The 13737-nt window shown below is 39.2% G+C and overlaps 1 protein-coding gene across 1 annotated transcript in view; it reads left to right on the top strand.

Annotated features, from left to right (window-relative positions):
* Nucleotides 1-13737, top strand: part of CCNYL1 (cyclin Y like 1) — a 32712-nt gene that overhangs the window by 958 nt on the left and 18017 nt on the right. Inside the window, exons 2-3 of the mRNA XM_056496859.1 lie at nucleotides 11297-11371; nucleotides 13617-13651. Coding sequence (XP_056352834.1) covers nucleotides 11297-11371; nucleotides 13617-13651 — 110 coding nt within the window. The remainder of the gene's footprint in view (nucleotides 1-11296; nucleotides 11372-13616; nucleotides 13652-13737) is intronic.

Here is a 13737-nt window from a genome sequence, read left to right as displayed (position 1 = left end):
AACCGGGACTCATGGCACTGGCGTTCCCTATCGCGTCGCTCTCGCTGTTCCCGATTCGCTTTCCTTGGGCTCATGGGAAAGTACGAGTGTGCTGCTCGGGTTCCTTGCAGCTACCCCCGGAGTGCCGCTCCCTCAGCCTGGCTGTGCAAGGCATCTCCCGTGGGCCGGGAGAGCTGCGGGACGTGTAACAGGTTCGGGGTGCTCCTGTCTGCCCGGGCGCTCCCGCCGCTGCTGCAGCCTCACGGCGCAGCCTGGCACCTCGTGCTATTCAAAACTTGGTTTAATTAACAAACATCTTGCTATTCCTCTGCGCAATTATAACCACACCTATGCGAAATGTATTCACTTGGAAAAAGATAGCCTGCCTGACATCTTTAATGTGCGGTCCATACAATAACAATAATCACTGTAATCCATACTCCTCTTGAATTTAAGAAATAATTTTTTTTTACTATCAGACTCGCTGCAGAAGAGTGTGAGGAGACCTTCAGAAATGGAATTATTAAACTTGCAGGGTTCTGCACAGCACCATATGGTGCAGCTGTTCCAGAAATGAGATGGAACAGTCAGCCCCTTGGATCTCCTCTGAGACAGCTGTGCAGTAGTAGAAATTATGTTTGCTGGCTAGGAGAAATAAACCTTTATTTTTACAGAAAGATTATTACAGAACTCTCTCAACTCATTAAGGGAGGAGGAGCTAAACTCTAAAGATTCTAATAAGCCAAGCAAAAATGCCTAAGCTGAACAAATCTCCTCAAGAATAAGGGTTGTATTTGTTTGAATCTTTAATATGTGATCATGTCAGCTGTGCTAAGTAACAGATTTAATTGTGAATTCATCCACGTTTCAGGACTGACCTTGAAGTAGAGAAGTATTTAATTTTTTTGAATTTGCAAGCCTGAATAAGGGTGTATAGTCCAAGAGTGAGATAGTAGCTGTCTATCATAAATTTTACTTTTGTGGTTGTGGAAACTTTAGTCTTGAGGCAGGAGATAATCCTAAAATTAGAACTGCATAAGTAGTATGTGTTTAAGATGATTTTGAAGATCGCTTTCACAGTGGTATGTGGTTCACTATTGCCCTTCGAAGTTGATCTGCTGCAAGTGATAGATGATATTTGAAGTTTTCTGATTGATACAACTCTTTAGGAGTGCAGAAGGTATCAAAGTTTTATGCCTTTATTAAAATAAAATTCTGGATAGTCAGTCTTAAAAGTAAAACTTGTGTTGATTTTTGAATGCTACAAAGCACTCACTGGATAGAATTGAAGCAGTTAACTTCAACATGTAAAGTACTATTTGTAAAGTCTGAAATCAAGTGTTATGATACAGGCTTTATGAAGAAGTTAGAAGTGAGACTGCCCAAACCATGCGAACAGCCTGCATGTTTCTGTCTGTTGACAACTAAAAAGTATTGGTTTCATTTGGAGGATAAAACGTATTTCTGGAATTGATTATTGTATAATATTGTAGGCTAGCTAAGATGCAAACTTAGTCTATATTGGGAGGCTGAGAACCTACTGACTGCCCTTTTCTTGGATTCTTTGGCAGGGAGAAAGGAGAAAGCTGCAAGGAAAAAAGTCAAGATCATTTTGGCTATTTTTGTTCCATGCTGCTCAGTTCTAGGAGTTTCTAAGAAAACAGCTAAATATATCAGAAAGCTGCATCTAAATGGGATGGAGATGCTTCATTCCTTGAATTTCTACCTCTACGTTGTTTGTTGTTCTGATGTCTGTCTTAAGTACTTTTGCACTTGTTTTGTTGAAATTGAATGTTTTGGTTGTATCGGGAAGTTACCAACTGAGCTTTGGACTTTTTGTTTTGTGTTGTTTCATAGCTGTGTGTTTCTCATTCATTGCAAGTGGAATGTGCTCCTCCCAGGTCTGTGCTCTTAGGTGAGGATTATTCTGTAGCTTCTCCAGCATTCCCCTTAACAGGCACAACTTTCCAGTCAGCACTGCTTAGATTGTCTGTATCAGATCAGGATGAAACAAGAAAATTCTCACTTTCTTAAAATGGGCAGATTATGATGAGATATTTATGTATGACAAAAACACAGTGGTAGGTGGAATGGAGGTAAAACACACAGCAAAACTGAAACTGTGATGTTTCAACAAAGGTTAATTCAAACAGGAAAGGTTTGTCAGATCCTTTACTAATAGAATTTAAAGCATGACCTTGTATTTTATGGCTCTCAAGATCCTGAGCCATAACCTGTTTGGTGCACACTTTCTCCAGATGAGAAATAAGCCTGTATTTGTGGTTTGATAGGCTAAGCCAAGTTGCATTAAGTAAACAGGAATAAACATAACTTTGAAACAGAAGTTTCTTCCAAATAGGTTCATGCCTACAGCTAATATTAAATATCAAAGTCTGCCATTTATCTAAAGCAGCTAGTTGACTTTTCAGCTGAGCATTAAGTGTTCCTTAAACCAACAGTTCAACAAGTTTGAATTGACCGACAAGGCTTTCCTATCTAGTTTCAGTAATGGTAGCTCTTTGATCTTAGTATGCCTTTTGGGCTATAGTGATTGGTTTGGTGTTTGTTTGGTTCTTTGAATTTGTTTGGTTGTTTGGGCTTTTCCCCTCAAATGAGTGTCTCCTAGTCTTTATTTTGGGCTTTCTTCTTTTTTTCCTGAGATTTTTTTTTCCTATTTATTTGGGGGAAGAACTTTTATGGCTGACACTTTCTTGCTAGATACCTATGTTTAAACTTAGATCTCCTTCTTCAAAAATTCTTTGATCCTTGGATAAAACTAGAACAAGACCTTGCTTGGCAGATGTTTCTCACTTGTACTTGAAAGCATCTCCCTGCACTGCTGCTGTTTGCTGAGTTTGAGCAGAGTTTGCCTGATTCCCTTGAGCCAGGGGGAAGAGTGTTCCCCTACTGAAGTGGTGGGACAAAGTGACCTGGTACTCTCACCTGAATAACTGGGGTATGGAGAATGACAAGGGAAAAGAACACCAGGGATAAGAGGGAACAGCAAATGGGATCAGGAGAGGAGCTGGGTGGGATGTGAGCATCACACACAGGTTAGATAGCAAAGCAAATGGGAGGGGACTTTGGAGAGTTAATAGGGAGGTAGTGAGTGAGGTTTACCTGGCTAGTGCCTAGAGTAACTCTTGAAAGCTTCAGGTTGCCTGCATGCTGCAGTTGTTAAACAGTGTTGAAGATGAACAGATATTTGGATATATTGATAGTCTGTGATCTGGTTGTCTCTAACAGCTTGTCTGTAAACCTTGTTGCAGAAGGTCTAAATACTGTTCATTTGTTCCTCTTATATAATTTCAGCTTATTTCAGGCATGTGGGTGGAGGTTTTTTCCTGGTTTCTTTTTTAGTTCAGGGTTTTTTGTTGTTCAGGTTTTTTTAAATCCTAGTTAAAATGTTAGTTAAGTTAAAGCACTTTGGTGCAAAGAATCAGCTTTTTGATGCCAGGAGTTTTCATCACAGGGAAAGTTTAACCATCTTGTGTTGGGTTTTGTGCCTCTCTATTTGTAGATCTGTAGCTGCATAGGTTGACAAATGCCATTGTCTATTTTGACAAACATGAAGCCAGAGCTAAAAACCAAATGATGCTCTGGTGCCTTTTCTTAGTGTTCCCTCTCCTTTTTCCTTGTAGTCACTGAGTTTTTCACCTAGCTTAGACTTACTCTTGGTTCCCCCTAACTGTCAATATCCCTTTCCAAAAACTGACTAGACATTCATTACAAAGGCATTTGCATATAGTCTGTGATCTTGACAAATATAAAGTATTGGACTTTCTGTAAGCCTGAAACACCTTCCATGTTGTTGTCTTAGGAAGCTTGATGCCATGGCCTCTAGAAACAATCTGTGAAGTACCTGTAGTGGAAATGACTGAATCACAAAGTCATCCAGAAGCAGCAATGAAATTGGTCTACAGATTTAGGAACTGGAAAGAAATAATTCATCACTGCAGTGTAGTATTTGTATTTCTGTTCTTATTCTTGGATACTGCTGGCAACTAAAGAAGCCTCTCTCCTTTTCTCTCTTCAATAAGTCTTGGAGACTTTGGCAGCAAACAAGTAAGCCTTAGGTTTTTAAGATTAGTTGGTATGATATGTGCATGAAGCTTATGTGGAGGGAGACTGATTGGTGTATCTGGTGTGTTTCTTCAGGCTTTCAGCATAACAGGTGTTTAAAGGAAATACATAATCAGAGGGGTTTGATGAAACTTACCGAACTAAGGAAGTGGAATTAATTTTAATCTTTACTTTTTTTTTTTTTTTTTTAAACTGGATTTGTGTGACTTACCTCTAGCATCCCTATCCTCTGCTGGCTTTCTTTAGGAGATTTGCTGGTTTCCCTCCTACCTTGCAGGGTAGATGTTGTAGAACAGCAGAAGTTCTGTGGCTACAGTTATGTGTTCTCTCAAGTGTGATCATTGTGGTGAGGTCATACCAAAAAGCTGACTAACAGGGGAATGAACTCTGCCACTGCCAACAAAACACAAAACCCTACTCCTCCCAGATTCATATTGCACGTTAATTTAACATTTCTAACCATGTTTCTTCCACATACAGGGAGAAGGAAGAAGTTACTGTGGGAGGCAGGAGGAAAATTCTACCAAACATTAAGAATCCAGACCATACATCTGTAGATCCTTGCCAGCAAGTTTATGTTGAGATTTTTAAGGCTGTTTTTTTCTTTGTTACATGTACAGTTTGAATGTGCACTTTTCTTTCACTCACTAGAAAAATAATGTTTTCAGAAGAAAACTCTAAATGTTTTGATTTCAGGAGATAAGTGAAGATGATACTGACTTAAAAAAAAACCTTGGTGCTATTTATTTAAATATGTAGTAAAGCCAAATGAATAACATTGAAGATCCTCCTTGCAGGTGATGTGAATATCAGGATTGCCTTAACAGTTTACAAAAAAATTCCCATCAGCCAGGTAGCATTCTAGTGTTTGATAAGATGTGTGTATAGCACAGTTTTGCTTCTGTGTGGAGTTCTGAAAGGGTCTCGAATCATTGCAGTAATCAAACGTTGTTGATGTTTTTCCAGTGTGAAAACTAATACTGGCTTGTTATGAAATGTGCCAGTCAGGCCCAGATAATAAGCTGCTGAATGCCAGTATCTTTCAAAGACTTAAAAAAGTTTTTCTGTAAAGTCCTTGGACATGTTTTGTTACTGGATGGTTATTTTTCTTTTACAGAACAAACTACAGGTAAGGTTCAGGCTTCATTTGAAGTTTGCAAATGTGAGCAATTGGAAGAGGTGAAAAATGTACCCTGTGCCAGTCCATCAGGTGGCATGTGGCACCAGCAGACACTGCAGTGTGTCTTGCTTTGGTCACCTGCAGACAAATTTCTGGCATTCGCCTGTTATGCTTTCTGAACCATGGCTTGGAAGTAAGGCAGAGAACTTGTGAGGAGCTGTTATGGAAGGCTTTCCTTATGCTTGCTGTGTCAGCATGGACCTAAGATTCTAAAATTTGGTTGCTCTTTAATGTGTACCAAAATTTTCTTTTTTGTGTTTGGTTTGGTTTGGCTTATCAGTTAGAAAACTAGAGGTGTGGACTTCAGCTTTAGCCTCTGATGATAGTGAATTGTGTCATATGTGAAGGTTGGTGTGGGGAATAAAAAGTGACAGCATAGAACTAATTCTTTCTCCTTGTCCTTTAAATGGTCCTGAATTAAATACAGTACAGGTACATATCCCTAACAAAATGTTAGTCACTTCTACAGTCTGGCTCATGAGCTACTGTTTGCCTTCAAAGAAAATCTTAGAGGCATCTTGTTTACCAGTGTTTTAACTTGTCTTGCTTTTGCTGTGGAATTTAGGGCATTCTTGATACCCTGCCTTGGCTTAAATCTGTGGAAGTGCTCATAACCCTGGCAGGTACATCAGGAAATGTGTGGAAGCCTCCTGGGCTCTGTTTGGTCCCAGAAGGGGTGGGTGTTGTGTTGTGTGGAACAGATCTCTTGGCCGTGTTTCCCCAGCAGGAACTGTGAATGGGATGCAATAGGGTCATGTTGGGATGTCCTGTGCAGGCTGTAGAGAGTGGTATGGATCCTCCTGCACTTTGAGACATGAAGGAACACGTATTAATACGGTATTGAATTTTTTTTTTAAGCCACAGAAGTTAATAAATTACTTAAACCCTAGGTAGTCTCCAGTATTTAATATATCTTCTGCACTTCTGCTTTCTAAATTCTTCTGATTTTAATAGTAAATTTATAATGTCTACTGTACCAGTTTCTCCAGCCCAACTCTGGTGTGTGGTGTAAAAAAGCAAATAATTCCTTTCTAATTAAGACAGCTTGTTGTATATTGAAGTAATTTCTGAATCCTTCGAAACATCAGTGTGCTCTTAGTGCTGGGTATGGGTAATGATATAACTGTTTCTGTAGTAGTGCCATAGAGATTAACTGACAGCTTTTAAATAGCTTTAAAACATCCTTCTGTATCTATTGTGTAAATTCACAGTATTTAGAAATAATCTTTTAACAATCTTTCAACAATGAGAGTTGCAAATGGAAAGCAACCTCTATGTGCTGGGCTCTCTGGTGCATTTGGAATGGCTGGGATGAATCAACAGAGCAGGTTAAATTTGGAAACCGGAGTTGTAACTTTCCTAAAAAGTTTTGGGAAAAGAATTAGAATAACATAATTTGAAGGAGAAATAATTTTATATTAAATTATTGTTAGGAATGACAGACTTTCTGAAATGGATTGGCAGATTTGTTCATCTAATTTGTTATAATTTTTACATCTTTACTGGGAGTGTTAAGTGGCTTGCATCTTTACAGCATAAGGTAATGAAATATAAGGGAAACTCAAGCATTAGTCACAGGTAGTAAGTCATTGAGCAAGTGACAAAATGCAATTTACAGCAAAGAGATGAATGTATCATAATGTTTTAAATATGTGCTGTATTGAAATGTTACTGCTGTCTAATAAAGCAAAGGATGGGGCTAAAACTGTTAAAGAAATGCATTAGTTTATTGTTCTGAAGTGAAATTATCAAAAAGCTGCTACTTAGTGACATCTTTGTCTGTCAGCTTTATTCACAGGATAATACATGTAGCACGATGCAATGTGTGAAATGTGTTTGTAATAATTGGAAGTCACCCGTGGAGGTGTGTAAACCATAGATAAGTAGCTAGCATTATAAATTCCTAGAACCTACACACATTCTTACATGGCATGGATAAAAGTAAAGTCTTCATGTGGATTTTGTGTTGTAAGGATGTAAGATCTTGAGCTAGGGCAGAGGATTGCTTTTAAAATTGTTGTGATCCTCCCTGTGGGGGACTGTGTGCACACAGCAGCAGCAGAGGTGGCTGAGATGGTCTGAAGTGCAAGCAAGAGATTCCTCAAAGGGGGAACACATGAGTAAATGGCTCTGAGAGGTGCAGAGAAATAAGGGGGAAGGTTGTTCTTAACACACTGTTCTCAGACAGGTGAAGGGGCCTTCTAGCATCATTATTGTCCTGTTCTCTTAGACCTAGTTTCTGGTGGGAATCTTCCTTCTCACCTCTTTTTCACTAAGTGTGAGGGTTTTGATTTCTCTTGAGTTGATAGCCTCTAGAACAAAAATGTTCTGGAGCTGTTTTCTTGCTTTTTATATCATCCTGTTGTTCCTCTCATTTCTCTCATTCTTGTTTCTGCATGTTTCAATTCTATTATTCCTATTTATCCATGCTTTCTTTTTCTGTTAGCTTTCTGTCATACAACTTCTGATGCTGCTCCTACTCAAGACTTACCCTTATCTTCAGGTCTAGTATCTTGGCTTTGGACTCATGAATGCTCCCAGGATGAAATGTTAGGAGTTATGCTTGGTTGTGAGCTGAATTGTTTGCAGACAGATTTATATCTTCCTCTGCCTTTTCTTTTGCTGTTTCCCATTACATTTTACCTCTGCTCATGCCCTTATCTGTGTCTTGCCTTGTGTTTCCTTCATCAGCTGTATTGCTGTTGCTTTTTGGTGTTTCATGAGCAACACTGGCAGTTTAGGTCGAGAAAATCATGTGAGTACTTTTTTCCATTTGCTTAGAAAAAAGCATTGTCCAAGGAAAATGGCACAGGCAGGATGGTTATAAGGGAGGCAGCTTATAAGGGGAAAGCTGCAGGGAGGTGGTCTGTTAAATGCATCTTTCTTTGCAGTCTCTTGCTAGACTGAGGCAGCTACACTGTGTCTGCTCATGCCATGTTATCCTGGAATGACAAACCCAGCTACTTTTCACCCAGCTTGGTCTTGATCATTTCTGGTGGGATTTCATACTGAGAGCCATGTGATGTGTCTGGGACTTCCTTAGTACCTTACCTCTGGTTGTATAATTCTGTGTTGTGGGTTTAATGTGCCGTGGCTGCTGATGCACCTGGCTTCATCCAGCAGAAAGCTTCTACTGTCTGCAGAGCCATCATGGAACTGGAGCCAGTGAAGTCTGTGATCTGTTCAGTTCTGTTCCTCTCCTTAAATGTGTGGGTCTGCTTTGTTCAGGGAGTTGACTTGTGTGGCCTTGTCAATTTTGTGTCACTCAGAGCATGCTGCAGTGCTGTGGATCTTCTTGCCTGGAATGATAAGAAGACGTTCCCAGCACTTTTTGTCTGGGATGAAAGTTGGTTATATTCACTCTTGTGCTTTTAGTCCTAACCTGTAAGAGGCATGGATATAGGGACTGGCAGAGCACAAGAGGAGGCAGAAACAATGTAAGAAGTGAGCATTAACAAGTCACATGGTTTCAAAGTAAATCAAAACCATCGAGATGTCAAGACAGTAGTGCATTTTTTTAATGAGGTGAGGGAGGATGGGCGTTATCCTGTGCTGTCTTTTGCCTGGGAAAAAAAGCATCTGTCTCGTTTAACAATTTTCAGTGATCTGGAGGAGGAGGTGGAGGATGCCTAAATTGCAGATGACAGCCAACAGTCAGTGTGCGTGCTGGAGGCTGCTTATTCAGAGGGACCTGGACAGAACTGGGGCAACACCAACCCTATGAAATACAGCAAGGAGAAACATGGAGTCCTGTGTTAGCAGCTACTGACTTCAGTAGCCCTTTTCCTTCAGTTTTCCTGTGCTTTTTCCTCCCCATTTTTCCTTGCTCTTTTCCCTAAATATGGCCAAGACTTGGACAATCCTACAAGCTCTTCCCTACCATTTCACAGTGAGTCTCATAGCCCTGTAGGCATTAGTCCCCCTAATGGGAAAGGTGATTTATGCTCTGTGGACCCTCATTGGAAGTTTTCAAGGCTCAGCTCCTAAATAAAGCAGCCTCATGTTCTACCAAAAGCTGATTCTGTTTTCAGCAAGAGGTTGAACTGGAGACCTCTGAGATCTGTTCTAACCTGACTTACCCAGTTATTCTAAAAGTTGCTGCTGAACTGTAAATAAATAAATTCTAAGTTGTTTGCTCTGTTTGCATCATAACTTGCTGATAATAATCTGTATTTTAAGTCTGCCTATTGCAGTCTTGTTCAGCCTGTTGCTGATATTTCAGTTACTTGTAGGCTGGCAAAATACTTCCACTTCTGCATTACTGTGTTGGGTTTGTTAATGCAGTGCTAGCATTAGAGGCTGTATACTGTCTCTTAAATGTGCTTTTGTTAAATTAGTGTTTAAAACTTCTCAGACTTGTGGACAAGTTTTATACAAGTTATACTATTTTGTTAAGATGTTACAAATGGTACTTAAAATGTGGCAGGACGGCATGCTATTGCTTGCTGGTTTGTTTTTTTTTCAGAGAATCAGCTGTGTATCAGAAGTACTGGAGGTATGAGCTGTGAGGCAAATTCCACTCTAGGGCATCTAAGCCAGGACTTCTTACATTTTAACTACATGAATAAACTCAGGTACCTCTTCACTGTGTGCTGTGGATGAGCACAGTAAGGTGACAATAGCAATACTGGTTTTTAGCTTTTTAAATCTTTCCAAGATGGTCTGCTTTCATGGCTGACTCTGGTCTTTTTGAGAGGAGGGGGGAATTCCCCTTGCACAGTCTTGGTGTTCCTAAAGGGATGTTGGCTACATTACTTAAACAGTAGAGGTTCAGAATTACAGTGATATACATCCAGCCAGTGCCAGAGCCACATGGTTGGACTAAGATCAGCAGTGTGGTACAGCCCAGTACTTGGAACACATGGAGGTCTGGAGAGCAGTGTTGTGCACCAGTGGGAATCTGGAGTGAGAAGTTTTAGGGACTCGTGTACTTCTGCAGTTATGTTCCCTTGCTGATGCATGGGGGCTGTGGCTGTGTTATGGGGAGGTGCAGTAGCACAAACATTCACACAATTTCAGCACCCAGGCAGTTTGTGGTTTGGCAGAGTTCTGTTAGTTGGGTGCATAAAAGATTATGATTTTTTTTAATTAAAAGCTATTGGTGATTCTTAGATGGCTTTGCTTTTTAGGGGTGTGGCAGCTGTTGGTGTCCCACCTTGAACACTTAAAAGTGCAAGTGCTCATGCACGAGTATGTGTGCTTGTGTGGCAGGCATGGCATAAGAACAACTGTAAATGGATGCAAAATTGCTCTTTCCAGGACTCAGAGGATCACAGTCCTAGATATTCTGTTCTTGTGTTCACATCAAGTCACTGTGTCTGTAGCATGACTTCCTCAGAACAGCTGTTTCTTCTGTCAAAGCTAAGGCAGCTCAGAATTTCATCATGATGGTCACAGCTTCAACAACTTTTGTGATCACTTCCATCTTAGTCTAAGGGAGTAATATATCCTCTTCTAATGCCATCACTACTCTGTTGTGGCAAGGATTAAAGCAGTTATTTTGTTCTTCAATAACTATTTTAGCTTTTCATGGTTTTATTTGAAATTCCAAAAGAACTGAATAGTGTAAGCACCATGTTTTGATATTTATCAGCAATGTAAATGTTACTTATTAGGTACTTTTGTAAGACCACAAAGATTGTTTCCTGCTGTATATGGTACATAAAGCATAGAGAAAAAGATCAGCAGTGATAATTTTTTGTTGTTTTGGTATGTTTTTTTAAAATTATTCTCTTGATAAATCTCTATCTTTCTGCTCACTACTGAGCACATGCCCCATACCCAGGTACCCTAACATGCAGGGACACAGATTGACTTCTGAAGATAAATGGATTTTTTTGAGATCTCCCTGCCCAGTTTTTTTTCTCACAGGGAAAAATGTAAAATTTTTATTCATCTTGGCAGAAGTATGGTTTTGTTTCAGAGAGACAGCCCATTCTATGTGGGTTTGATCTTGTTTCCATCACTGTGCTTGAGTACTTTGAGACTGGGTGGGAATTGTTGCAGTTATCTTCTGTTGTAAGTATCTCATTTTTTTTGTCCTTCCTATTTCAGATTTAGCCTTGGAATCTAATCCATCTGATCATCCCAGAGCAAGCACAATTTTCCTGAGCAAGTCACAAACAGATGGTAAGCTAAGGTTTTTTCCAGTTTAACAAAAAAACAGGAAAAAACTGGAAAAATAACCAAAAGTAACAGCTCAAGAACAGTGCTTCAATTCTTTCAAAGCACAGGGATTAGTAATTTATGTATTTACACAGAAATGTGTTTGCAGGCCATTTTACTTAACACTTAAAATCACTTGATCTTTAAAATGCTAAAGTACCAGAGTGCAGATCCTAGTAGTCTGAAGGAGCAAGGCTCTCTTCATTAGTGTAATTCAAGTTTCAAGCAATGGTGGGTTTTTTAATGACCAAGGACTGTTTCAAAAATTGTTTTAAAGTAAAAAAACCTGTAGTTTAAAAAAATTACATTTTCTCTAATAAATAATAAGCCTAAGCCATTAGTCTGTATTAGTTGCTTTTGAATGTGTTGTTTTAAACTGTTTGAAGAGTTTCAGAGGAAAATATTCTCCAATCCTGATTTTAATTATATTGGGATTTTCAGTTTCTTTGTAGATCCTGTATTTAGGTAATAACTCAATTTTCAATTTCTTTGCAGATCCTGTGTTTACATAGTAACTCAGTTTTGAAACAATTGCTATAGCTTGTGCATTCCAAAAGGCTGTTAAAAAATGGAGGCATTTCTATATTGCACAAATAAAAGCAAATTCTGACAACAGGATATTTTAAAGTTACAATTAAAAAAAAAGTTTAAGATAATCTTTTTAAAATGCTTCTGTTTCTTTTATAGCTGGTTCTTGTTTGAAGCACTGTTTTGTTAAGAAAGTGGTACCCTTGAGGTTGGATATGTTGATGGAAAGCTGCAGTGTGTCTTTTAACTTGGCACAGCTTTGCACAGAAAATAATTATTTTGACAGGTCTGTCAGCTGCTGTCCTGCTATTCAGTCTTGTGGCAAGTGGTAGAATTGTCAGTTGTATCAACTTTGCAGTGCTCAGATAATCCCTGAGCAGTGGGAACAAGCACTAGCCTGGTTCTGCAGAAGAGATGATACCAAGGAAATGTAAAGGCTTCTTTTTTTGGGGCCTCTAAGGTCAGTCTTCAGACAGCCAGAGGGTCTGACCTGCTCATTTCAGACACCTCTGAGATGAGCAATGCTGAAGGTGCAGCTCACACACTGAGTTCATGAACACTCTCACTGTGCAGCCTTCCAGCCTTGCTGCAGAAAATGTTCAAACTACGTCAACAGGCTTGTTGGGGGTAGTATTGCTTTTAAATGTCATTTGGTTTCCTTCAGATGAAATGTATTGAATGGTGTAGACTTGTGTTCATGTAGAAGGCTCCTTAGGTGAGGTAGTAACTAGTAAACTATTCTCTGAAGTTTGTATTAAATTAATTGATTTTTATGGAGAAGTTGTAGAATAATTTATTTTCTAATTTCCCTTGTTCTTCTTTAGTTCCATAGAATTAGTAGAATTAATATCCGTAAGTTCTCTCTTAGTGAAATGTTATCAGGATTATGAGTTTTGATTTTTGCAAAAAGATATTTAAAATGTGGATACTCTTTTCCAATTGTCAGTTTTTCTAAATATGTAAGAGAATGTCCTGCTAAAGAGTGATCTGAGTGATCTGAGGTTAGAACTTAGGAGAGGTGCCTGTCCATGCTGTCACATTTGTATACCTTGTGCATGTATGCAGCTCTCAGCTCTCCCTAGCACACTGCTGTATTGCTGCTGTCACAGCTGGAAGTTTAACCTTGCAGTCTCTTTTGAAAGACTAACACAGTTCAAAATGATCAAATGACATGGTTGCAGTTATATGATAAATAGGTGCACAGCTTGTGCTAGCATCTTTTGTGTAGTGAAATACCCTTTTACCTCCTACTGTCTAATAGGAAGAGAGAGAACACGTAAATAATGCTGGGCACCCCACTTCCTCCTTGTGTGCCTTGGGCAGGCCCAGGGTGTGCTGGTTTTGCTCCTGCTTGCTGTTGGATGTTGGACATTGTCTGTTTGAACTATCTGAAATCATCCTGTTTTTCATGATACACAGCATCTTTTCAAAGCTGAGACATTTTTCCCTTTAGTGTGATGGGAAGTAGTTGTTCCTATAGGTACATGTGGGTAGACAGAAGTATGTAGCTTACTAGCTTGATAAAACTTGATATTTTTCCTCAAACTACTTTTCCAGACACCTAAAGTAAAATTTGAAACTTTTAATACTCCCATACTTTAGAAAACTAGGTTAATAGAATGACTTTATTGAATGTAAATTGGGAAACCTTTCAGCTCACATTCTTTTTCCTTCTTTCTAGTGCGAGAGAAGAGGAAGAGTAACCATATAAATCATGTAAGTAAACTGGATTCTATGTAAATAACATTAGGATATGGGCCAAAGACAAATTCAAAGAAACAGCTGTAGTAGTTCTAGGTATA

Source organism: Oenanthe melanoleuca, chromosome 7 (genome assembly GCF_029582105.1).
Source record: "Oenanthe melanoleuca isolate GR-GAL-2019-014 chromosome 7, OMel1.0, whole genome shotgun sequence".
NCBI classification, from domain to species: domain Eukaryota; kingdom Metazoa; phylum Chordata; class Aves; order Passeriformes; family Muscicapidae; genus Oenanthe; species Oenanthe melanoleuca.
Note: the sequence above shows the minus strand (reverse complement) of the source record. Positions and strands in the feature narration are given on the sequence as shown.